Source organism: Suncus etruscus, chromosome 7 (assembly GCF_024139225.1).
Source record: "Suncus etruscus isolate mSunEtr1 chromosome 7, mSunEtr1.pri.cur, whole genome shotgun sequence".
Taxonomy (NCBI): domain Eukaryota; kingdom Metazoa; phylum Chordata; class Mammalia; order Eulipotyphla; family Soricidae; genus Suncus; species Suncus etruscus.
The window spans coordinates 95,581,073-95,607,730 of record NC_064854.1 but is presented as its reverse complement, the minus strand read 5'-3'; the positions used below and the strand labels follow the sequence as shown (position 1 = coordinate 95,607,730).

The window sequence follows — 26,658 nt, the reverse complement described above, 5'->3', positions numbered from 1 at the left end:
AGAGCAAGTAGTAGTCCCTAATTAGTGCCAGAATTGGCCCAAACTTCTCCCTCAATAAAAGCAAAAACAAATGGGATTTTATCTAACTACAGCTTTCCACAGCAACATTAAAATGAAATATGTCCTTCTAAATATTTGGAAGTATTTGTACAACATACATCTGACAGAGTTAATATCCAATATATAAAAAGAAGAACAAGGGGATGGAGTGACAGAACAGCAGGCAGGGCATTTGCCTTGCATGCAGCCAATCAAGTTTGATCCCTGGCAACCCATATGGTCCCAAGCACCGCCAGGCATAATTCCTGAGTGTAGAACCAGCAGGAACCCCTGAACATCACTGGGTATGACCTCAAAATACTTAAAAAATAAATTCAAAGAATTAGAAGAGCTCAACAGATACTTCATCAAAAATAATGCACTTATCGAGAAATGTAAATCAAAACAATATCTGTAAGAATGGTCTATGTAAAAACAATCATAAATAAGTGCCATTAGGTATGTCATAATAAAGAAACCCTCCTGGCTGGAAAGACCGTGCGTAGGTTAAGGCAGATGGTCAAGCATGTGACCAGTGTGATCTGCATGCAAACTGAGTAGCCCCCAACCCTAAATAAAGAACTTCTTTCACTGTGTATAAATAAATTAGTCTACCCTCTATAAAAAAAAAAAATCCAGAAATCCAAGTCCTAAATGTGACTATTCAAAGAATACAAATTCTGGGGCTGGAAAAATATAGTACAGCAGGTGAGGGCATTGGTCTTATACAGAGCTAACTAGAATTTGAACCCTAGTACCTCATATGGTCCCCTGAGCTCAAAGCCAGGAGTAAGCGCTGAATATGACCAGATGTGGTCAAAAAAAAATACAAAAATAATAAATGTGGGGCTGGAGAGATAGCATGGAGGTAAGGCGTTTGCCTTTCATGCAGGAGGTCATCAGTTTGAATCCCAGCGTCCCATATGGTCCCCCGTGCCTGCCAGGAGCAATTTCTGAGCATGGAGCCAGGAGTAACCCCTGAGCACTGCCGGGTGTGACCCAAAAAACCACACACACAAAAAAAAATAATAAATGTGCCTCATCAGACTTCATATGAGGCTTAAATATCTTTTAACTACCATGTTTTTTAGATTTTTAACAGATGAGTTAGGACTAGAAAGACAGTATAGCAGGTGTGTTCTTGCCTTACACAGGGCTAATGTGGGTTCGATGCCCAGTACTACATATGAACCCCCAAATCTAGTCAGGAGTGATCCCTGAATGCAGCCAAGAAGAAGCCCTGAGAGCTGCCATATGTAAAATAAGTCTTTTCTCAAATAAATATCACAGCTTAAAAATTAATCACTTTTATATAACTTTTCCAAGTTGTCTAAGAGTCACAAACACCTTAAGTATCCCATGACTCGATGACTTGAAAGATCAAGCATGCAAAAATAAAAGCAACAGGTAAATCTTTAAAAAGATGGTGCACAGGCATAGAGTGATAGTACATCAGATAGGTGTATGCCTTGCACACAGCTGACCCAGGATTGATCCCCTGCATCCAGGCCTACTGGGAGTGATTTCTTAGCACCACCAGGTGTGGCCTTAAAACAAACAAAACAAAAACACAAAGAAAATACAGGGAACAATAGTACAGTGGGAGGCACTTGCCTTGCAAAGCCAACCAAGTTTCAACCCCAGTATCCCATGTAGTCTCTGAAGCAAGAACAGGAGTGATTCCTGAACACAGAGCCAGAAATCAACCCTGAGCATTGTCTGCTATGGCCCAAAAGTAAATAATATTTTTTTTTTGGTTTTTGTTTTTGGATCACACCCAGCAGTGCTCAGGGGTTACTCCTGGCTCCACACTCAGAAATCGCCCCGGCAGGCACAGGGGACCACACAGGATGCCAGAATTTGAGCCACCGTCCTTCTGCATGGAAGGCAAAAGACTTACCTCCATGCTATCTCGCCAGCCCCTAAAAGTAAATAGCATTTTAAAAAGAAAAAAAAAGAAATCGCAAAGGAAAGAAAAGACTTTGGGGGAAATTTTTCAAATTAAGAGAAAGAGAAAATAACTCAGGGCTGAAGAGAGAGCTCAATGAGCTGAATGCAGAATACCAGGTTCAATCTTAGGTACACACCATGGGCCCTAATGCACTAGGAGCAACCTATGACCACTGACTGAGCAGAAATAGCCCCTAAGCACTACCTAGGCATCACCAAACAATGGTCCAAAACAAGAAAGAAAGAAAATTACTCAGAATCCATTCTACGCACCACAAATAAATACAACACTACTGTATGACAAGGTATATCACATATAAGAATAATAGATATGCAATTTCTTTGTTTTGATTAGCTTCACATCTAGTATCACTACAATTAAAACTAGAGCTCTAATTTTAATAGTGCACAATATTTATCCTTTCTATATTTATCAAAAATATATCAAGGTTTATCTACTAGATCTAAAATTGTATTATTCCTGTTACCTATCGTTAACAAGCTACTCAAACTACATTTTATTGTTTTACTCTATTGCACTGTGCTATTTTAAACATATTACTTAAGAAATATCTTTTCAAAGGGTGACATCCTACTTCTATCAGACTCATTTAAATTTGTACAATTAGTCCCTAATACACATGTACTTTTAAAAAAAAATCAAAGTAAGATACCTGGACATCATAGAGTGCTACAATATTTTCATGCTGAAGTTCCTGTCAAGGAAATTGAGAATATAAAATGTTCATATCTGTTCTTATAATTTTAATATAATTCATATGCAAATAAAGTAATTCTTATAGCCACAAACACATAATTCCACAATTTAGTAAACAAGAGTAAGAAATATGCCTTATCAGACTTTACATGGGACTTAAATATCTTTTAACTACCATGTTTTTAAAATTTTTTATAGATGAGTTGGGACTAGAAAGACAGTATAGCAGGTAGGGGCACTTGCCTTACACAGGCCAACCTGGATTCAATGCCCAGTACTATATAATATCAACCCCCAAATCTAGCCAGGAGTGAGCCCTGAATGCAGTCAGAAAGAAACCCTGAGAGCTGCCAGATATGGAAAAGTCTTTTCTTAAATAGATAAATACAACTTTAATTAACCAAACCACTTTTATAAAACTTTTCCAAGTTGGCTAAGAGTCACAAACATCTGTTCTTAAGTTTCCCATGGCTCGATGTTTTGAAAGATTAAACATGCAAAAATGAGAGCAACAGGTGAATAATCTCAAACGTTGGTCCAACTACCAAAATTGGGGATGCCATCATGCAATAAACATATTCCAAGCGAATATAAAAATATTACATATCGTAACATACCTTTAAGATTTTTATTTCCTTCCCAAGCAGTAATTGTGATTTTGACAAGTTCTTTTTATTAATACTTTTAATAGCTACTTCCCAATCCGTTTTCTGAAAAGAAAATTATGTTTAAAAAAAAGTGTTACTCCCATATAGTTTTCCACAGAAATAATTCATCGGGAAAATAATCTTTAAAGATAAAGATACAAACTTTAGTAAATTTAATAGGATGGGAGACTTCTCCATTCCAAACAGGAAGATTTCAATAAATCTCAGTGTAACAAGCTTACATTCCACAACACCATTATGAAAACAAATATGAGATCCACAAAGTAACTAGCGCCAAGTGGAAAAAAACAAGTTTATAACGGTTAAAATGTTACCAAGAAATGTGGATAATAAACCGGCTGGTGGTATCATTAACAGAAAACAGGATCTGACGGCTTGGCAGAATTAAGCCATGTTTTATTTACTTTTTTTTTTCTTGAGTATTAAGCGATTTTAATAATAAATGGGGGGAAAGTCGTATTTATTACTTCATCTGATCAGAGAAGTAGCCCGTTTCAAAGACGGTGCGCACCGCCCTTTCCCTGGGTAGCAATCCCAACTACCAAAACCCCTTCACGATTGATCGTTCAGTCTCTCCCCAAAACTGCCAAAATTCTTCAGACTCCAAAACCTCGGGTGACCCCGTTTCCGAGCCAAGGGAGGAGGAGTGGCCGAAGAAGCAGCGATCGTACAGTACAGCACAGCACGTACGGAACTCGCTTTGCACGCAACCAACCGGGGGTTCGATTCCCCCCAGCACCCCCACAGAGTCCCCCCCTCTGGATTTGTTTTGAGTTTTTGATTTAGGGGGTCCCACCCGACAGCGTTCAGGGGTTCCTCCCGGCTCCACGCTCAGAAATCGCTCCTGGCAAGCTCGGGGGGAACCGTCTGGGAAAAGTCCTCCTCGGAGGAGGAGGCGGCCCATAAACAAAACAAAACAAAACAAAACAAAAAGAAGAGGCCGGAAAGATAGCATGGAGGTAGGGCGTTTGCATGCAGAAGTTTGCTTTGCATGCAGAAGGACGGGTGGTTCGAATCCCCAAGCCTGCCAGGAGCGATCTCTGAGCCTAGAAGAGCCAGAAGGAACCCCAGAGCGCTGCGGGTGGGACCCAAAAACCAAAGAAACAAAAAGGAAGATGAGATGAGGGGGGGCTCCCGGGGTGTGCAAAGAACCAGTGCTGGCCAAGCAAAGGCGACACCCCGAACCCCCAAACCGAAGCAGCCCTTTGGAACGCCAGCGCCCTCCAGAAACGAGCTCAGTCCGGTGCAAGGGAGAGAGGGCGCAGAGGGGTGCAGAGCTGTCGAGCTGCCCATGGGTGGGGCGAGGGCCCCCGCCGCCCCCAGGTCTGCGCAGCCCGGGCCTCGAGCCCCGCCGGCGGGGCTCACCTGGCGGTGCCGCCCCCGGAAGACCACGGCGAAGGCCCCGTGTCCCACGAGGTCCCGCTTGTTGTACTCGAAGTCGCCCACCACCTCCATGGCCGCGCCCCGGCCGCGGCAGCGACGCGATCAGCACCGCGGGCCCAGCGGCCCGGAGCGCGCCCGCGGCCCACCGCGCTGGGGCAGCCGCATCCCCGCGGCCGGAGCCGGAGCCGGAGCCGGCCGGGAGCTCATGCCCGAGGGGCCCGGGGAGAAGGGGAGGAAATGGGCGGCAGGGGTCAGCGAGGCCCGGCCCGGCCCCGGCTCCTCGGCATGGCCCGCGCGCGGCCCCCGGCGAAACGGCCTCGGGGGTGGGTGGCTGCCGCCGCGGTCACTGAGCAGCAGCCCCCGGGGTGCGCGCGCGCTCCGCAGAGGGGCCGGGCCCGACGCGCCCCATCCCCAGGGCGTCCGTCAGTCAGACAGTCAGGCCCCAGCTGCGCGTCCGGCGGCCGCCGCCCAAGACGCTCCACACCACAGCCGAGGGCTCGCTCGCGCGAGAGCCGGCCCGGCGGCGGCGGCGGCGGCGCCCCACGCACACGCACGCGCACACGCGCGCACAGCCGGCCCACTCCGAGCCGACTGACTGGCGGCGCCGCGGACGTCAGCGCGTCTTGTAGGACGCCGCGTGCCGCGCCGCGCCGCGCGCTCCCTCCGCCGCGGAAAAGAGTGCGCGCGCCTGCGCGTGCGCGAGCTGCACCTGGCAGCGACCTGCTTTCTCGGGCCTAATTGGGAGGGGAGTCTCTGGTCCGGGCGCGGAGGGTGCGGGCCGCTGGGGACTGAGTGGATGCGGCACTGCGACACCCAGGCCAGGCCAGCCCCGGGATAGATAGGGCTCTCAAGGAAGTAGGACTTGATGTGGGAATCGTTCGTGGATTTCCGGCTGCACCTAGAGAGACCACCTTGGCAGGGGAACCCTGAGGGCAAAAGGCTGCAAAACTCATGATCTGGCAGCCTAACTCTGCTCCGCCCTTCTGCATTTACTGCCACAGTCCCCCAAAGAGGTGTCCTTTTTTTTTTTTTTTTTGGATTTTGCGAGAAGCTAGCTGGTGCACAGCTCCGGGCCCTCTGCCCTGGGAAATGTTGAGGAGGGCAACACTATTTGCATCTGTGTTGTGCATATGTTCATGTTTTTCAAGAGTTCTCATGAGACCCCTCTGGGGTCTTTGGCAGTTTGACTTGAGACTTACTTTGGATTCTTGTTTTGGTTTGTTTGGGTTTTTTTTTTTTTTTTTTTTTTTGGAGGGGGGTTGGTTTTTGGGCCACACCCGGCAGCGCTCAGGAATTTACTCCTGGCTCTAAGCTCAGAAATCTCTCCCGGGGGCCGGAGAGATAGCATGGAGGTAAAGGTGTTTGCCTTTCATAAAGGAGGTCATCGGTTCTAATCGGTGTCCCATATGGTCCCCCGTGCCTGCCAGGAGCAATTTCTGAGCCTGGCGCCAGGAATAACCCCTGAGCACTGAGCACTGCCACCAGGTGTGACCCAAAACACACACCACACACACACACACACACACACACACACACACACACACACACACACACACACACACGAAATCGCTCCTGGCAGGCTCTGAGGACCATATGGGATGCCGGGATTCGAACCACTGTCCTTCTGCAAGCAAGGCAAACCCCTACCTCCATGCTATCTCTCTAGCCCTATTTTGGATTTCTTAAGGGAGTTAATGTGCCTTAAGTTCTAGTGATAAGGAGGTGGTTGTCAACTTACCCTTACGAAAGAACTTACCCTTAAGAAAGTCTTATGAAATGACTTTTTAAAAGAATGTGCTTGAAAATGCCTTAGGTCTCGTACTGCAACTGCATATGTGCAGTTGTTTCATTTGTTTGCTCTAGGGTCTCTCGACAAAATGTACATTTCCAGGGGTACAGCGAATGGGGAAGAGAGAAAGGGAGGGAGAGACAGAGAAAAAAGAGAGATTGATGGAAGAAAGAGGAGAAATATCTAGGCCAAATGACCTTGTGAAAATCTGGCACCTTCAAAGTTGGGAAAGTGCCTATCTCATGATGAGAACGGAATATACTTCCCCAATCAAAGGTCTGAAGAAAAATAAAAGCTTAATCACTTCCCAACCCCCACCCCCACCAGGAGATGTAATGTTGGCTGCCCTAAACTTTGATTGTGGTACATACTGTGGGCAACCTCTCCTGACCTTGTTGGTCCCGTTTAAAGATGATTTGATCCTTTTTTTTTTCACATTTTGATAAAGATCTTTTACTCTTTAGATGAAGATCTTTCTAAGAAATTATTGCTGATCAACTGATATCTCCTGAATTCTTGTCCCTGGTGCCAGCAAGGAACTTTCTAGACCTTAAAGGAAGGAGCACAAACTGGGAACTTTTTGTTTGTTTGGGCCACACTTGCAGTACTCCAGGGCTTACTGGTGCCTCTGTTGAAAAATCACCCCTGGTGGTAGTAGAGACACCCTATGTAAGGGCCGGCCAAGACTTGGCAGGCCAATTGCCTACCATGCCAAAGTCTTAGCAGCTTTATTCACAATCACAGTTGCCAGCATGCCAGTGGCCCAATTTCTGCAGAGGAGCCCAACCAACCAAAAACTTCAGGTATGCTAGTATTTGGGGCTGAGGACTCTGGGGTCTTCTTTTGAAAGTGTTGGCAACCACAGAAATGTCCCACAGCCACCATCTTGGCAGCCCAGATCCTGGAATTTCAGGAGTGTATGCTACTACATATACAGTAGCACTGTAACACCTCCAAATCTTTCAATACTAGCACCCCAAAAGGAACGCATCAAATTAGATGGCGAAGTAGCATAGATGTCACCCAAGGTCAACAAAACCAATAAAACTGAATGCTCGGGGACGAAGCAGTGGTGCAGCGGTAGGGCATTTGCCCTGGCTGACCTAGGATGGACCGCCAACCCCCATGTTTTATATGGTCCCCCAAGCCAGGAGCAATTTCTTTTTGTTTATTTGTTTATTTTTGGGCCACCCATCGGTGCTCAGGGATTACTCCTGGTTCCATGCTCAGAAATCACTCCTGGCTGGCACGGGGGTGGGGGGGGGGGGTGGGAACCATATGCATGGCCACAAGTAACCCCTGAGTGTCACCGGGTGTGGCCCAAAAACCAAAAAACAAAACAAACAAACAAAAACCTGAATGCTTAACTAGCAACTAACATTTTAGTAAATCTTCTGACAATGACTTAATGACTTAACCAATTTCTAACCGTAGGAATTTAAGCAAGTTACTGAACCCAGTATTGTGAGAGATAACAATTTCCACAAAATTTCTTTTGCTAAAGTTATTTTTTCATAATTCCATTACCATTTAGTTGTAACAAGCACTATAAAATAAATAATTTTGTGTCTGCCCTTGGGGCAGACTTGGGTGTGGGTGGGAACCTGAGGATATTGGTAGAGGGAATGTTAACTGGTGGTAAGATTGGTATTGGAACATGGAATACCAGAAACGACTATATTATGAGCAACTTAGTAAAGTACCATGTTTAAATAAAGAAAAAGAATTTTCATAAAAGAAAGTGCTATCATCACAGCGGTAGGGTATTTGCCTTGCACAAAGCCAATCCAGGACAGACAATGATATGATTCCCGGCACGGCTCGCCACAAGGTCCCCCAAGCCTGCCAAGGGCAGTTTCTCAGCGCAGAGCCAGGAGTAACCCCTGAGCGCCACTGGGTGTGACCCAAAAATAAAAAAAAAAGTGTTATCATTAGTTGCATTGTGAATTACAGTGCCTAATATTAAAAAAAGAAATGAAAAGAGAAAAATAATTCCACTATTTGAACTTGAGCTATGGACAACTTATGGCCAGGGAAGTATATGATTGTAGTGTCATTAAAATCAAAGATTTGGGATCAGAGATAGAGCACAGTGGTAGGGCATTTGCCTTGCACTCAGTCAATCCAGGACAGATGGTTTGAATCCCACCATGCCATATAGTGGCCCATGCCTGCCAAGAGTGATTTCTGAGTGCAGAGCCAGGAGCATTTCCAGGAATGACCCAAACAAACAAACAAAAATAATCAAATATTTATTTTCAATAATAAGGGAGATCAGTATATTTCCCAGAAGTTCCATCACTGGGATTAGGATTTTGGAAAAATTGCTTTGAACTGCATACATTTGAAATTATCAAACTTATATCAACAACATTTCCGATATCCTAACTTTTACATTTTCAGGGGGTCATAGGTTCTCTGCATGGATCTTCATTTAGTGTGAATGAAAATTAATTATTTGAAGCATGGGAGGGGGTAGCACACCTGGCAATGCTCAATGGTTACTTCTAGCTCTGCACTCTGGAATCACTCCTGGTGGAGCACAGGGGACAATATGGGATGCCAGGGAATCAAACCCACGGTTGGGCACATGCAAGCAAGTGCCTTCCCATTTTATTATCTCTTTGGCCTCCAAATTATGGATTTTTGAGACCTTTCTTCTGAGTGTCTTATCTGTGCAAATGAGCTAATATGCTGCATCTTTTAGATTGGAAGTCAACACAGCGCCCTGTTCTACTTCTTTTTCTTTTTTTTACTAAAAATAGATTCAGTAACAGTCAAGTCACTTTCTCAGACATAAAAGGTAAACCTGAATTTTCTTCAAAAAACTTTGAAGTTGGAGCCAGTGAGGTGGCTCCTTGCAAGGTGTCTGCCTTGCAAGCGCTAGCCAAGGAAGGACCGCAGTTCAATCCCCCCACATCTCATATGGTCCCCCCCCAAGCCAGGGGCAATTTCTGAGCACTTAGCCAGTAGTAACCCCTGAGCATCAAACGGGTGTGGCCCAAAAAAACAAAAAAAAGTTAATTATAGTAATCATAACTAGATTTATTAAGCTTTTGTGTACATGCACAAATTTTCTTCTAATCAAGAGGTTTAGGAGAAGCCACAGGAATATATTAAATGAAGTTTTCAACAAGTTTCTTAGCAATTACTAAAAATTAAGAGTTTGTCTATCTAAATATTTTTCAGTATTTTCTTTTGGAGGGGTTTGGGTCACACCCAGCGGTGCTCAGAGGTTATTCCTGGCTCTGCGCTCAGAAATCGCTCCTGGGGGCTGAGAGGTAGCCTAGAGGTAGGGCTTTTTGCCTTGCACACAACCAACACAGGACAGATGGTAGTTCAAACGCTGGCACCCCATATGGTCCCATGAGCCAAACAGGAGTAATTTCTGAGCGCAGAGCCAGGAGTAACCCTGAACAACACCAGGTGTGACCCCCCCCCCCCAAAAAAAAAAAAAGGAAAGAAAGAAATTGCCCCTGGCAGGTTCCAGGGACCATCTGGGATGCAGGAAATCTGGAATCAAACCAAGGTCTAGTCCAGGGTTGAACGCATGCAAGGCAAACGCTCTACTGCTGTGCTATCGCTCCAGTCCCAATATTTTCAGGATTTTCCTGTCAAGTTTCATCCACTATTGAGCTTGAATCTACAAACAAGCATGTGAATTTATTTGTATTAGTCAGAAAAAAAAAGTTGGCATATTTACACAACTATTTCAAACTCTTCAACCAATCTATGTGATCCTCAGTTACTTAGGAAATTTTTTTTTTTTTTAGGGAATCTTTTTGACTGTGGCTCCCAATTTTACCTTAGTTCAAGTAAAATAAGAAATCTAGTGTCTGTCTGCACCCATTATAGATTTAATTTTATTTGTTAAATTTATTTTGATTTGGGACACCACCCACCAGTGTTTAGCATTTACTCGTGGCTCTTGTTCAGGGATCCTTCCTAGCAAAGCTCAGGGGACCATAGGGATACTAAAAAGTCATACCTGAATCAGCCATATGCAAGGCAAACTCCTTACTGGCTTTATTCTCTCCCCAACCCCTAGGCTTAATTTGAAATGTACAAAGTATTTTATTTTTTGGTTTTTCTGTTTTGTTTTGTTTTTATGCAGGGAAAATCCAGGAAGCTCACTAGAGGTGCTTTGCATTTGGGCTTTGGGAACCTTTTGCATTTGGGAACCCCAGATTTTTTCATTTTTCATTTGGAAACCCGATTCAATCACTGGCACCAAGCCAGAAATAACCCTTGCACACCACTAGCCATATCCTCTGGGAAATTAAAAAAAAAGTATAGATTTTAATAAATTTAGAATTAAGCCAAGAAGGTTCAATTCCCCTGCTATTTAAGGGAGTTAGTTAATGACAGAACAAGATGACAGAACCAGAGAAGTTTCATTAGCAGCAAGCAAGCTAGTTGGAAGATGACTGGCTCACAGTGTTGAAAATCATCTCACCTGAAAGGCTGTAAGAGGCAGGAAAGAGAACGGGAAAGTCTAGTTTTAGGAAGGGCAGGTTGCAGACTGGCCAGTGCCAGAAAGATTTCTGTTTAAGGGGTCAACTGAACTGTTATTCCTCTTGTAGGCTTTCAGGGGAAGGACAATATAAGGGGGATGTTCTTTACATTCTCAACAGCACAAGTCCAGAAGAGTATTCCAGTTTTGATTTTTTTTTTTATTACAGATCTTAATTCCTCTGGAGTTGGTTTCTGGAAAGGCTCTTTGAAAAGGCAGTAGATAAGTTCAACAATAGTGGACTATGTAAATTGAGATCTAGAAGGAAGGGGAGTAATGGAGAAGTAAAGACTGCCCTGGAGGTGCCATTTGAGCAAGTATTTTGCCCTTGCTCTGAGATAAGGGAGGAGGCACAGAAATGATCACAAGAGAAAGATGGTGCCAGAGGCTTGACTTAAGCACTGAGATGCATATGTATATGTCTACAAAGACTTAAAGTAGGTGTGGAAAGAGAGAGAAGCTGCATTTTCTCTCTTTGCTTTTGGAGTGGGGGGGGGGGGTATTTGGCCATAAAGTGATCAGGGACTATACCTGGCTATCAGCATGGGAGTTGCTCCTGATAGTGCAGGGGAAGAACCACATGGGGTGCTCAGGATCAAATCCAGATCTTCCACTAGAACTGTTAAGCTGTCTCTCACCAAAAAAAAAAAAAAAAAAAAAAACACCTCAATAAATTTGGAAGCCTCCAAATGCCAACTAAAGTGGGATTTTTATTCATATTTTTGTGTGTGTTTGTTTGTAGTTTTAAAGCCAGAGAAATAAATAGTACAGTGAATAGGGAGTTTGCTTTGTACACGGCCAACCTGGGTTCAGTCCCCAGGATTCCAAATGGTTCCCCAAGCCCTCCAGGAGTGATCCCTGAGTACAGAACCAGGAGTAAAACCTAAGCATTGCTGGTTGTGGCCACCACACAAAAACAAAACATCAGTTTCAAAGCTATAACTGCCTAATTCGGTTTTCACACAAACAAGATTGTTGTTATTATTATTTTTGAACCATATTCAGCAGTGCTGGGTATTACTCCCAGCAGTACTCAGGGAACCATGAAGCACTAGGAACTAGACTGGGTTTCTTGCATGCAAAGCATATGCTAATCCTGATTTATATTTCTCTGGTCCAAAGAAAAGCGACTTGGGGCCGGCAAGGGCTCAAGGAGCTGGAGTACAAGTTCTGTGCGCTTAGGTTCAATTGCAGTGCTGCCTACTCCTCCAAGCATTGAGCCTGGAGCAGCTCCTGAGCACTGTCAGGTGTGAAACTTCAAACCAAAACCAAGTGAAAAGAGAATCAAGTTTGAGAAAGTCAAAGCTTTGGACTAAAGAGATGATACAGTAGGCAGGGCATTTGCACTGCTAACTCGAGTTCAATCCCTGGCACCCATATTGTCCCCAAACACTGCTACAAATGATCCCTGAACACAGAATCAGGAGTAAGCCCTGAACACTGCTGGTGTGGTCAAAAAAAAAAAAAAAAAAGATTTTCATAATGTCCCTTTATTTTCCAAATTTGTTGTGATCAATTTGATAACACTTAGCGACATGTTAATAAAACATTAAGTCAATAGAGAATTGAGACACACCCTCAACATACTTAAATGATGAAAATACCATTGTCTTTATTGTTGTTGACCAGAAATCCCCAAACAACCTGCTCCTTTTATATTTTTCCAGAAGGAAATTGGGCAGTCGACCAATTTGCGTTCATTTGGGTGGAGAAGGGGGCAGGAAAAAGTACCAAGGTTTTCAAATTTAGAATCTCACACACGAAAACAAATGCTCCTTCACAGACCATATCCCTGTTAACAACAAACACACAATTTTAAATTTCCAATATTGATACAAGCTGCTCTCTAGCATCGAAGTATACAGATGCACTCATTTCTAATGGAATAATTTTCAGCGTCATCAGGCTAAAGAGCAAAACAGCATAATTCCACAGGGAGCTCTTTCTCAGAACAGAAGGGTCAGGTACAACTTCAAAATGCATATGCAAAGGGCACTATCCAAGCTTGGTCAGTTCCTAATGGGTCGAATGGAGACTGGTACTGCTGTAATAAGAGCCTCCTCAATTCAAGGGGGGTAACCCAAGCCATTACATGGGGAAGTTGTGTGCTACAGATGACATCATCATAATAAGAGGCCTTAGTCAAGCAAGAACATTAGGAATAAGACTGAAACAGATTGATGCCAGACCAAGGATCTCCCAAGAAAAAGACTTTCCCTATGATGCCGAATCCGCAAGAGATTTGCACTTGATTTGTCACTCTCTCAGATTTGTAGCGGTCTATTTATGGAGCCTATATCCCTCAAACCTGTTTACATAAAAAGCAATCTATTGAGTCAGTAACAAAATGTATTGTTTCAAAATAAAGAATAGAAAAATTAGGTCATTTGGTAAAGCCTTAGTAGCAATAGTGGTAGTAATAAGTAGTAGTAAGAATAAGAATAATAACCATTATGGATATATAAAAAAGATACATCAATCATCTGTTAGGTAAATAAAGGACTTTATTTACTGACTTTAGGCAACACTTTTTTTCATTTGTGACAGTTGCCATCTTTCTCCCTTCTCTCCTCTGTCCCCATTCGTTTTCAATTCCATAGAAGAATCACTTACACCAATGCAAAAAGGCAGAGTCATAGTACAGTAGTTAAGAAGATTGTCTTGGGGTCGGAGAGATAGCATGGAGTTAAGGCATTTGCTTTGCATGCAGAAGGTCATTGGTTCAAATCCCAGCATCCCATATGGTCCCCCGAGCCTGCCAGGAGCGATTTCTGAGCGTAGAGTCAGGAGTAACCCCTGAGCACTGCTGGGTGTGACCAAAAAAACCAAAACAACAACAAAAAAGCTTGTCTTGCATGCAGACAACCCTGGTTCCATCCCTGACACCAGATTTGGTGCCCCTCTTCAAGCACCACTAGGAGTGATCCTTTAGCACCTCGAGGTATGCACCCAAAAAACATACTCTTAATTTTTTTTTGCTTTGTTTTGTGATCACACTGAGTGGTATTCAGGATTTACTCCCAGCTCTGTAAGGTACCTCTCCTGGGAGTGCTTGGGGCAATAGATTAAACCCAGGTTAGCTGCATGCAGGGTAACCACTCTCCCCACTGTATAATTGCTCAGGCCCCACTTAAAACATTTTATATTTATGCAGGGTTTTATAGACATGCTTTGGTTTTATAGAAATCTGGAGAATGTATTTCCTAGAAACTTTGCAGGGGTAATAAAAATGGGGAATGAAAGAAGAATAGAAAACTGTGGCCTAAGACCCCTGTGGGGGTAATCCTCCTATAGTCCAAAGATGGAATCTTGCTAACACTTGAAAAAAGTTTTATCTGCAGAGACTTGCAGGCTGATAAAGCCAGAGACTTTCGGGGAAAGTGTACTCAAGAAGAGAGTGGGCAAGAGAAACCAAGAGGAGACTACTTTATCTCATGATTGGTGATTTATAGTCAGTCAAGGGTGTTTGGTTTCAGGGTTGTCACAGTTTGACAGTGACAATGTTCAATCTGGCCCTGGTGGCATGCAAATCCTTTGGTCAGGGCAGATTTTAGTGCAGGAATTTCTGGACTTATTAGCATCCATTATGAGATGTTGTCCCCAATTTGAGTCCCTCTTGTTAATATTATAGTCAGTTTGCTTGTTTTGTTTGGTAGTGCTTAGGGATTTCTTCTGACTCTGAGAGAGCCAAGAGTTCAGCGGACCATATGTGGTACAGGGTCTCAATCTCCTTTTGGCCACATGCAAGGCAAGTGCCCATAGTACAGTACCGACCCTGACAGTTGCTAACATATTTTAACAGCCCTTACAGTCAGGGCCAGGAGCTCTTTTCAACAGAGTTGCTTTTGCCACCACTGTCCTCAGGCCAAAGAAAATAGGAACCATTTAAGATCTTGGTAGCTTTATTCCTTCCGACTTGGAATTTCCTTCTTTTTTTTTTTTTTTTTTGGTTTTTGGGCCACACCCGGTAACGCTCAGGGGTTACTCCTGGCTATGCGCTCAGAAGTCGCTCCTGGCTTGGGGGACCATATGGGACGCCGGGGGATCGAACCGCGGTCCGTCTCCTAGGCTAGCGCAGGTAAGGCAGGCACCTTACCTCCAGCGCCACCGCCCGGCCCCGAATTTCCTTCTTTTTAATAAATGTTCTTGGTTTTGTTTTGAGGAGCATTTTTTTGCCTTTATTTATTTATTTATTTATTTATTTATTTATTTATTTATTTATTTATTTATTTTTGGCCCCAGGAGGGCTCACTCTGATTCTGTGTTCAAGATGTCACTTCTGACATGCTTAGGACCTCCTTACTCAGCCCACTGAACTCTCTCCACCTTAGTAGGGAGTGTGGAAATCCTAACAAATCTTTATCTGATTAAATTAATTCATTTACTTTATTGTTACTCAGGTAATATGTTTATAATAATGTTGATGTTTATTGATTGGGGTACAAAATTACTGGTCTTTCACCAAAGTAATTGTTCCCCAGACTCTCCATCACTGTCCCTATACCACCTGTAGTCCTCCTGCTTCCCAACAAATGTTTGGTAATCCTTGCTTTTAACCAAAAGCCTAGCGTTTATCATCACTCAACACTATTTTTTGTTTACTTTTTCTACAAATCACAGGAGCTGGAATCAAATCACAGTGGATACTTTTGTCTTGCATGCAGTCAATCCAGATCCAATCATCAGTATCCCGTGTGATCCTCTGAACTCACCTAGAGTGATTCTTTTTTTTTTTTTTTTGATTTTTGGGCCACACCCAGTAATGCTCAGGGGTTACTCCTGGCTATGTGCTCAGAAGTTGCTCCTGGCTTGGGGGACCATATGGGACACCGGGGGATCGAACCGCGGTCCGTCCAAGGCTAGCGCAGGCAAGGCAGGCACCTTACCTTTAGCGCCACCGCCCGGCCCCTAGAGTGATTCTTGACTGTAAAGCCAAGAGTAACTCCTGACCATTCCTAGATACAACCCCAAAATAAAATAAAAATAAAGATAAATCACAGATAAGTGAAATCATCAGGTTTGTCTTTATTCCTCCAACTTTTTTTGTTTTTGAATAACAGCTGACAGTGCTTAGGGGTTACTCTCGGATCTACATTAAGTAATTGCCCCTGGCATGCCAGAGATTAAACCCAGGCAGCTGAGCGCAAAGTAAATATCCTACCTGCCATATTATTTCTACAGCTCAAACTGCAAGATTCAGCCTTTGCTTTTTTCTGTGTAATATTCTATATTACACATCTTTTTATCCTTTCAGCATCAAACATTTGTCAAACCCTAATTTGCTTTATTCCTTTGCTCATTCCAGAAGATCAGATAATTAACCTTTTGTCACTGCTGGCCCTGCCCCAGAACAGTGGTGACCAACACTGGTGCAGTGGTGCCATTTTCCAGAACTCTACCATGGCCTTTGGAGTAAAGATCCAAACTGTCCCATTCAGGTATTTGTGTCCCCTTGGCCTAGAGAAACAAAGACCAGTTTTCAAATTCAACTCAGCCACATCATTCTTTATTATTTTTGTTTTTGTTTTGGGGTAACACTAGCAATACTTAGGACTGACTCTTCCTCTCACGGATCACTCCTGATGGGCTCAGGAGATCATATGGGGTTCTGGTATCAAAACCATGTCTTCTACATGCAAGATAAGCATCTTACCGGCTATCCTATCAGTCCTGTCCCACATCATTTGTTTTTGTGTTCAAAGAAAGAATTTATTTGCTGAGAGATTATCCTGCCAACGAATTGGCACCCAACATAGAGCAAGAGTCAGTGACTGCCAGAGCACCATGTAGGAGTGAGTGAACAAATGGCGACATAAAGGAGTCCTTGTCCAAAAGATCTCTCATCAGCTCTGCACCTTCTGGACCTCTAGTCAGCGAAATTATGTAAATTCTCCAAGCCAGCTCAGTATGTTTTGTATTTGCATTGGCATGTAACTCTCTCTCTCTCTCTTAATGCTTCACCTGTCAATATCTACCTTCTGGCTTGAATCTTGCATGCAGCCAACCCAGATCCAATCTTCAGTATCCCATGTGATCCTCTCTAGTATCCCATGTGAGTCTCTCTAGTATTTGGGTTTGGTTCTAATTAGAAATCTTGAAAGTTGATGAGAATTTTAAAGTTCCTACCAGGCCTGTAAAACTCAATCACTTTGGTCTCCCATCTTTCTCCTATCACTGGTGCCAGAAAAAACTCCAAAAGCCCGGGAACTAACTTTGATTCTTGGGAACTTTGAGCTAGAAACCACCTGGGTAGAGTCATGCTGGGTAGAGGGTCATGGAAGATGAGGGCTGCCTGCCAAGTCCGAGCTGCTTTTCATGCTGGAACCATAGTCCTAACCTGTCTGCTCCTAGGTGGCAATATTGGTCCCACACATGTGGTTAGTGCCAGACCAAAGAACAAAAAGGTCATGGCTATTTCCCCAAGAGTTTGCCCTGGACTTCCAAAAAGGACAGGTCTTTGGAAAAGGGAATGTGTGGAAACTCAGTGACTCTAAAATTTGAACTTGGAGTCTACTTCTATTTGCAGTCAAGAGAGGTTCGAGGGGCCGGAGAGATAGCATGAAGGTAAGGCATTTGCCTTTCATGCAGGAGGTCATGGGTTCGAATCCCGGCACCCCATATGGTCCCCTGTGCCTGCCAGGAGCAATTTCTGAGCCTGGAGCCAGAAATAACCCCTGAGCACTGCCGGGTGTGACCCAAAAAAAAACAAAAACAAACAAAAAAAAAAACCAAACAAACAAAAAAAGAGAGGTTCGAAAAATTCTGCCTCTGTCTCTCCAACTGGGACCTGAACTAGCCTTTTTAGTTTATGGAGACATTCGCTGTGTGGGTTTTTGTTTGTTTTTATTGTTGTTTGTTTGTTTGTTTTTCCAGCCACACTCAACAATACTCAGGGTTTACTCTGGCTCTTGTGCTCCGGATCACTCTGGGGGTGTGCCTTGGAGTAACCACACACACCTAAATTTGATCTGTGGCTAGCAGTATTGCATTGGAAAACTCCCCACCCACTGTGCTATCTCTGCAGTTCATCTGAGAGTGAGGGTGTTACATTCCCTGCTGTGCTCAGGGGCTACTCCTAGGTAATATAATCAGAAATAAATTCATGGTGGGAACATATGGGGGCATATGGAGTGCTGTGATTGAACCTGCATTGGCCTTGTGCAAGACAAATAAACTACTTGCTGTACTATCGGTCCAGCCCTGTTCACTGTTTCTAAGAGGCTTTAACCCCTAGACACAGGAGGTCCACCTCAAGGCTGGCAACTACACCTTGCACTACCAGACCCCACCTTAGTTCTGCATGGAATGCCTTCCCTATACCCTAGGTGAGCTAAGCCTAGGAGATGTCTGCCTTACATTGTCTGCCCACCTCAATCATGATAAGAGCCACAAGAAACAACCTTATCATGATGATGACGTGAATTATCTCCTAGGTACTCCCTTACATCATCTCCAAGCTCTGTCTGCCTCTTTTCCCTTTTGACAGGGTTAGTGCTGTCTGGATTACCATACACATGATTCACTGATGAACATATGCAAGGTTAGTACATGAATTCATTAGATTTTTTTAGTGGTACTACACCATTTTATTTATTTATTTGGTTTTTGGGCCATACCTGGCAGTGCTCAGGGGTTACTCCTGGCTCTGCACCCAGAAATTACTTTTGGTAGGCTCAGACCATATGGGTTACCAGGAATCAAAACTGGGGTCAGCATGTGCAAGGCAAAACACCCTACCCAATGTGCTATCACTCCAGCCCCTCCAACACATTTTTTTTTTTTTTTTGGTTTTTTGGGCCACACCCGGCAGTGCTCAGGGATTTACGCCTGGCTGTCTGCTCAGAAATAGCTCCTGGCAGGCACAGGGGACCATATGGGACACCGGGATTCGAACCAAGCACCTTTGGTCCTGGATTGGCTGCTTGCAAGGCAAAACGCCACTGTGCTATCTCTCCGGGCCCCCAACACATTTATTTTATAGTTATTTCATTTACTCCTCTTACTTAGGAACTTTTTTTTCAGGTTGTCTCTTCAATAGCAGCAACAGCCACTGAAATGTAAAACCCCTGTGTCCAAGAGAGCAATCACCAATTACTTAGCTAGGAGAAAGCCCACATATACCCTCCCATCACTATAAAAAAAAAAGGGAGATGAAAGTACTTTATCCTATGAAAGTAAATGTGAGGAAAGTATCTATCACTTTATTCAAGTCACATTATGGTTGTTGCTTCTATTTCGATTCTATTATTTTTTCTTTTCTTCCAATGGTCTACTCCCTTTGATGCCTGCCCTACTCAGATCTGCTGGGTGGGACTATCTCCACTTTCTATTTTTCCTATTTTATGCTACTGTTGCTTTGAGAGTCTTGTGAATAACTACGCAGAATTTGGAAACTAAACACATGCATAAACTTAATAGTAATAAGCACATAAAATGAAGTCAATGGTTTTTAAAAAGCTGAATCTTCCAGAATTAATTTAGAAAGCTTCATTAAAAACATTAATGATCCAGGCAGCATCTTGCCTAACAAATGAGAAAACTTTCTATGGAGTACACAACTGGGAGCTTTTTTAAAATTTTAATTTACTTTATTTAAAGAGCCTTTATCACATAGTTGACATAGTTGATCGTTATATATTTGTTTCTAAGTAATTGGGAGAGAAAAAAAAATTTTTAAAAGAAAGTCAAGGGGAAAAGAAGGAAGAGAAAAGAAAGAGTACAGCAACTAGCAAATTTGTGATAATTATTGTATCTCCAGTGAGGTCATTAAGTCATTGTCAGGAAGATTTAGTAAGACTCTTGTTTCTTCGTTGACCATTTTGCTACTTCATTTGTTTCTGACCAGATACACATTGGCTTCTAAATTGCTGTGTTTCCTATAGGGATGACAGTATTAAACAACAATGGAGTTGTCCAACACGGCTGCATGGTCCAGGCATTCTAAGCACTATTGCTGATATTGCAGCTCTTGTGAGGATGTCTGTTTAGGCTGCCCAGGTCTTCCAGAAGTACAAGAAGGAGGAGGGTGAGGGGTGAGGGTGCCCTACACTCACTCCAAAAAGTCCTGGTGATATCAAGCCCCATATAAAGCATACTTGGAGCATAGGTCAGATTTGTGTCTCTGCAGAGAGCGATTGAGGAGTGGTGGCACAGGGCCATTGTTGAAGTAGTGACTGTGGGTGATGGATACTTAGGCAGAGTGGGGAACTTTGCCCACCATTTCCTCCTGAGATTTCCAGCTTTTAGCTGTGTAGCAGATATACCCATGATTTTTCATAGTTTGAGAATGGGTGGAAATCTCGGGACAATGGTAGAAAGAATTTACATTGGTAGTGGGATTGGACTTGGAACAGATGTATTATAACTATGTAATGCTATGTTTACTATGTATAACTATGTAATACATGGTCTTTAAATAAGGCAAATTAATAAAATGACAAGGTTTCACATATATATACCATATATACACACCACTATACATCTGAGGATGATGTTTAAAAAAAGAATAAAGGTTCATATATATAAACCACATCTCTACATACCTGAACCACAGGAAACAAACAAAATTGAAAGAATGAGAGCCAAACTATAGTAACCATTGGCAGGCCTGAAAATAATATGTTTTATATTGCTTGTTTACAGGTAAGTGGAAATAAAATTATTTTTAAAGTAAAGTAATAAAAAAAATTGTGGGGCGGAGAGGTGCTAGAGGTAAGGCTTGCCAAGTGCATAGCCAGGAGTAACCCTGAGCGTCAAAGAGGTGTAGCCAAAAAAAAAAAAAAAAGAAAAGAAAAGAAAATTTTGTGAAAAATTAATGTATCTCACAATGAAATTTTTGAGATGTGCTAAGATATATTTATTGCTAGGTTGTTTTTTCTATTATTGTTTTGTTTCTGAACATTCTGTGGCTTTGACTCCATGTTGTTGTCTAAAATTGGTGTGTTCCTACGGGGATGACAGAATTGAAATATATTGAAGTTGTCATAAGACTACATATGCAATCACACAATTCAGGAATTTCCAAGCTCTGTCAGTGCAATTGGGGCTTTTGTGGGGCATGGTTTTGATTACCAGGAGATCCAAAAGTAAGAGCAGACAGGGGGAGGGTCCCACACTTTCTCTAAAATAGTCCTGGAGATGGGGCCGGAGAGATAGCATGGAGGTAAGGCGTTTGCCTCTCATGCAGAAGGTCATCGGTTCGAATCCCGGCGGCCCATATGGTCCCCCATGCTTGCCAGGAGCGACTTCTGAGCCTGGAGCCAGGAGTAACCCCTGAGCACTGCCGGGTGAGACCCAAAAACCAAAAAAAAAAAAAAAAAATAGTCCTGGAGATGTCAGCCAAATATCAGCTATACCTAGAGTTTTGGTCTGTTTAGTGTCTGCAGAGCTCCATTGTTGAAGCAGTGGTTGTGGTTAAGTTGGGTTATTGTCAAAGCAGCAGTTGTGGGTGGTGAGTGTAAGTGGTATGGCTTTGGTAGGGTGGGACTTGGCCCTCCCCTTTCCTCCCGAGATTGCCATTTTCAGGTATGTGGTCAATGTACCATAATTTTTTCATTTCTATTGAGAATAAAGTGAATCTATGGAACTGGTCCAATGCAGACATGGTGACTGCAATTGCTGGACATAGTTTCACTGTTCTTTGTGTAACATCATCATGCATACAAAACAGATTTGGTGCCTACCCTCAAGGATAAAAAATAGTTTTAGTAGGGACCGGGAAAGATATCACAGTGGTAGAGTGTTTGCCTTGCAAGCGGCTGACCCAAGACCGATGGTGTTGAATCCCATGGTTCGAATCCCATGGTCCCCTATGCCAGCCAGGAGTGATTTCAGAGCACAGAGCCAGGAGTAACCCCTGAGTGCTGCCGGGTGTGGCCCCGCTCCCCAAAGATAGTTTTAGTAATCTAGTACTGTAGTATAACATTGAGTATTTTTAAATATTATTTGGTTGTGGGAGGGGGTGACTGGATAGTTCCTCGGTAGAGCTTGCTGGAACAAGGCTGTGGAGATCCCAGGCACTCTGCCATGGTACTGTCTGTCTTTTGTCTGACTCCTGCACCAGAGTTTGCCCAGCGCAAGCAACCCCCCAACTCATAACAGTAATAACTAAAAGGGCAAAGGAGAAAAAACTAGGGACAACAGTTTGCCTTTTTGTTTTTGTTTTGGGTCATACCTTGCAGTGCTCAGGAGTTTCTCCTGGTTCTGCACTCAGGCATCATTCCTGATAGTATTTGGGGGTACCATATGGGATGCCAAAGATCAAACCCAGGTTAGCTATGTGCAAGGCAACTGCCTAATCTACTATAATATTCTCGCTGGCCTCCAGTACAAAGGTATTTTAAAAAATAATTCACTCTCCTGTAATTAAGAATTTGGGTTGGTCTGAGACTGTTCCTCAGTGGTAGAGTATTTGCCCTGCATGTGGATAGTCCTAGATTTATCTATGGTCCCCTCAGTATAACTTGGAGTTGTCCTGGATGTGACCCAAAATATAAAATAAAAAGGAAATGAATTCAGATAGGAACCAGATACAGCTCCCACATGATATCAGCTGTATTGATGCAACTTATTTGAAAGACAGTTTCAAGAGGAGCCTCGTTGCTTTATGTGAGGCATCTACGCTGGATTTTCTCAGAGCACCTCCTCCTCTTATCCGATAACCTACCCCCCCCAAATGATACCATCTCAAGATTTCTTTGTGTGTGTGTGTGAAAGAGAGAGAGAGAGAGGAGAGAGAGAGAGAGAGAGAGGAGAGAAGAGGAGGAGATAGAGGAGGAGAGAGATGAGAGAGGAGAGTGAGAGATGAGAGAGAGAGAGAGAGTGAGAGAGAGATGAAATGAGAGAGAGATTATGTTTTCAGGACTCTACTCCTAGCTCTATATTCAGGGTTCACTTCTGGTAGGCTCAGAGGGTGCTGGGGATTGAACCAGGTCTGATGCATGCAAAACAAGCACCCTACCAAATGTACCTATAGATTATTTTTTGGCTTGTTTTGTTGTTTTGTTTTTTTGGGTCACACCCAGCGGCACTCAGGAGTTAATCCTGCCTCTTGCCTCAGAAGTCACTCCTGGGCAGGCTACGAGAAACCATATGGGATGACGGGATTCGAACCCTGGGTCCATCCTGTGTTGGCCGAATGCAAGCAAACACCCCTTACTGCTTTGCTATCGCTCCAGCCCCTTTTTGGCTATATATATATGGTATCATATTATACATACATATATATATGTATGTGTTAGTATACTATATATATATAATATCTATATATACTATATGGTGTCATATAATAAAACCTGGCAATGTTTAGAATGGTGGTTACTGGCTGGATGATTCAAGGCTCAGCACATTAGTGCTCAGGGTCATCAGAGTTATAGCCTTCAATATTGGGGGCATGTGATGCTGGGTTAAGCTCAAGGCCTTGTGCATACTAGCCATGCACTCCACTAATTGAATCATATCCTGGCTCTGGACTTTAAACTTTGTATTAGTTTTTTAAAGTATAGACACACAATTTATATTTGTTTCATGCATCTGGCTTCACATTATGTATGTGCAGGCCAACTGGTTTGTTGCCTTCAATTATGATGAGAACACATTACACATTTCTCTTTGGTTTGCACCTAGCAACAAAATTACTGGTGAGAGGACAGTGAGGCATAGTCAGCAGCAGCAGCAAGTGTCAGGTACAAACAAAATGTTTCCAAGTGACTGGAGCTAGTGATAATGTAAGCAGTCAAGTAGGAGATGTCTAGCAGCATTCTCAGCAGTGTCTTATTTGGCAGACAATCTGTTCAGTGACAAGACAGTTCTAATTCCACTCCTTAAATATTGGTGAGGCTCAGAGATAGTATATCAGATAAGGCACTTGCTATGCACAAGGCCAACCCAGGCATCCTATATAGTCCCCTGAGTACTGCCAGGAGTGATTCCTGGGTGAACCCCGAGTATGGCCCTAAAACAAAAACAAAACAAACAAAAAAAGAAATAAAAAGAAAAGAGATAAGATTGTAATTTACTTTCTGCACTTAGGAAAATGGAATGTCTTTTCCCTATTCCCTTCTGAAGCATGAGCTGTGGCTCCAAGACTCATAGTCTCCTGGCAACTGTTTGCTCAAACTTGCCAGAAACCAGCCACTAGTGAACAGGGGTTAAATCAGGTAACCATGAAGAGTTAAGAAAACAAGACATGGGGCCAGTGAGATAGTACAAGTTAGGGGACTTGCCTTGGCACTCGGCCAACCCAGAATCAATCTCAGATATCCCATATGCTCTCCTGAGCTCAGCTAGGCATAGTTCTTAAGGACAGGGTGTGTGTGATCAATCCTGGGTGTGATTCAAACTTAAAAAAAGAAAAAGAAAGAAAGAAAGAAAAAAGAAAGAAAAAGAAAGAAAGAAAGAAAGAAAGAAAGAAAGAAAGAAAGGAAGGAAGGAAGGAAGGAAGGAAGGAAGGAAGGAAGGAGGAAGGAAGGAAGGAAGGAAGGAAGGAAGGAAGGAAGGAAGGAAGGAATGAAGGAAGAAAGAAAGAAAGAAAGAAAGAAAGAAAGAAAGAAAGAGAAAGAAAAGAAAAAAAAAAGAAAAAAAAAGAAAAAAAAAAAAAAAAAAAAAAAAAAAAAAAAAAAAAAAAAAAAAAGAAAAAAAAAAAAAAAAAAAAAAAAAAAAAAAAAAAAAAAAAAAAAAAAAAAAAAAAAAAAAAAAAAAAAAAAAAAAAAAAAAAAAAAAGAAAGAAAGAAAAAAAAAAAAAAAAAAAAAAAAAAAAAAAAAAAAAAAAAAAAAAAAAAAAAAAAAAAAAAAAGAGAAAGAAAGGAAAGAGAAGAAAGAAAGAAAAAAGAAAGAAAGAAAGAAAGAAGAGAAGAAAAAGAAAGAAAGAAAGAAAGAAAGAAAAGAGAAAGAGAGAAAAGAAAGAGAAAGGAAGAAGAAGAAGAAAGAAAGAAAGAAAGAGAAAGAAAGAAAGAAAGAAAGAAAAGAGAAAGAAAGAAAGAAAAGAGAAAGAGAGAAAAAAGAAAGAAAAGAAAGAAAGAGAAAAGAAAAGAAAGAGAAAGAAAGAAGAAAGAAAGAAGAAAGAAAGAAAAGAAAAAAAAAGAAAAAAAAAGAAAAGAAAGAAAGAAAGAAGAAGAAAGAAAGAAAGAAAGAAAGAAGAAAGAAAGAAAGAAAGAAGAAAAGAAAGAAAGAAAGAAAAGAAAGAAAGAAAGAAGAAAGAAAGAGAAGACAGCGACAGGAATGGCAAATAATTATTGGTTAAGGAAACAATAAATCAAGAAGTATTAACTTTTTTTTTTTTGTTTTTGGGCCACACCCGGCGGTCAGGGGTTACTTCTGGCTGTCTGCTCAGAAATAGCTCCTGGCAGGCACGGGGGACCATATGGAACACCGGGATTCGAACCAACCACTTTTGGTCCTGGATTGGCTGCTTGCAGGGCAAACACTGCTGTGCTATCTCTCCGGGCCCAAGAAGTATTAACTTTTTATTTTTTTAATTTTTTTGCTTTGGGGCTTCATCTAGTGGTAGTAAGGAGTTACTCCTGACTCTCCACTCAGAAATTACTTCTGGAAGGTTTGGGAAACCATATAGGATGCTGAGGATTAAATTCAGGTCTGTAGTGTACAAGGCAAAAGTCCTATTTTGTGCCTATTGCATGTCTATTGCTGTGCCTATTGCTCTGTCCTGAGAAATACTAACTTTGTTTTGTTTTGTTTTGTTTTTGGAGGCCACACCCAACCGTGCTTAGGGGTTACTCCGTGGCTCTACATTCAGGAATCACTCCTGGAGGGTTGGGAAGGGAGAATTATATGGGATGCCAGAGATTGAACCTGGGTCAGCCCCAATGCAAGGCAAGTGTTCTACCAGCTGTACTATGGCTCTGGCCTCACTAACTTTTTTTTTTAAATCATTGTCAGCTACAAAGTCCATCATAATTGAATTTCAGATACACAGTGAGTCAGGACCATTCCCACCACCAATGAACCCAAAGGGTTGCCAGTATATATGGAAACCCTGGCTTGCCAGTATAACAGGTCCATTTTAGGTTGTTATAGTTTAGGTCTCTTGATTCTATTGTTGACTTTGGCTTGGATATTTAGTTCTGTCCGTTTTATTTCTCTGCCAAAGCACCTGATCACTTGGCCCCTGGCCCCCACTTTCTTTTTCTTTCTTAATTTTATAGAAAAATCCATAAATATGTGGTGAAACAAAGTATTTCATGTCCCAAGGTTCTATGACAAAGGCGGGAGCCACTATCTAAAAGATAAAAAAAAAATGAGGTTGCAGTTTTTTGCGTAGGCACAGCACAAGTTGGGGAAAATAGAAAGGAAAAACCTTTGGTTTAAAATGGGGAGTAATTTTTTTAATTGGAATGCTAGAGTATTTTTAATTTTAATTAAAGCACTATGACTTACAAAGTTATTTATAGTTGAATTTAATAATACATATATTCAGTCCTAATCCCACCATCAGCATCAACTTCTTTCCATCAATGTTTCCAAGTTCCCTCCCTAACTCTGCTTTCCAGCCTGGCATTTTGATAGGTACCTTTTTGAGTTTGTTTTTTATAGTTTGTGTCTTATTGTTTTAGTGTTGTTGACTCTGGTGTAGATATTTAGT

General features: G+C 42.5%; 1 protein-coding gene across 1 annotated transcript in view; it reads right to left on the bottom strand.

Moving 5' to 3' along the window:
* ULK2 (unc-51 like autophagy activating kinase 2) overlaps positions 1-4,839 on the bottom strand; it is a 96,145-nt gene extending 91,306 nt beyond the window's left edge. The window contains 3 exon segments of the mRNA XM_049776826.1: positions 2,664-2,705; positions 3,325-3,417; positions 4,741-4,839. Coding sequence (XP_049632783.1) covers positions 2,664-2,705; positions 3,325-3,417; positions 4,741-4,830 — 225 coding nt within the window. The 5' untranslated portion in view covers positions 4,831-4,839.
* Between the last annotated feature and the right edge of the window lie 21,819 nt (positions 4,840-26,658).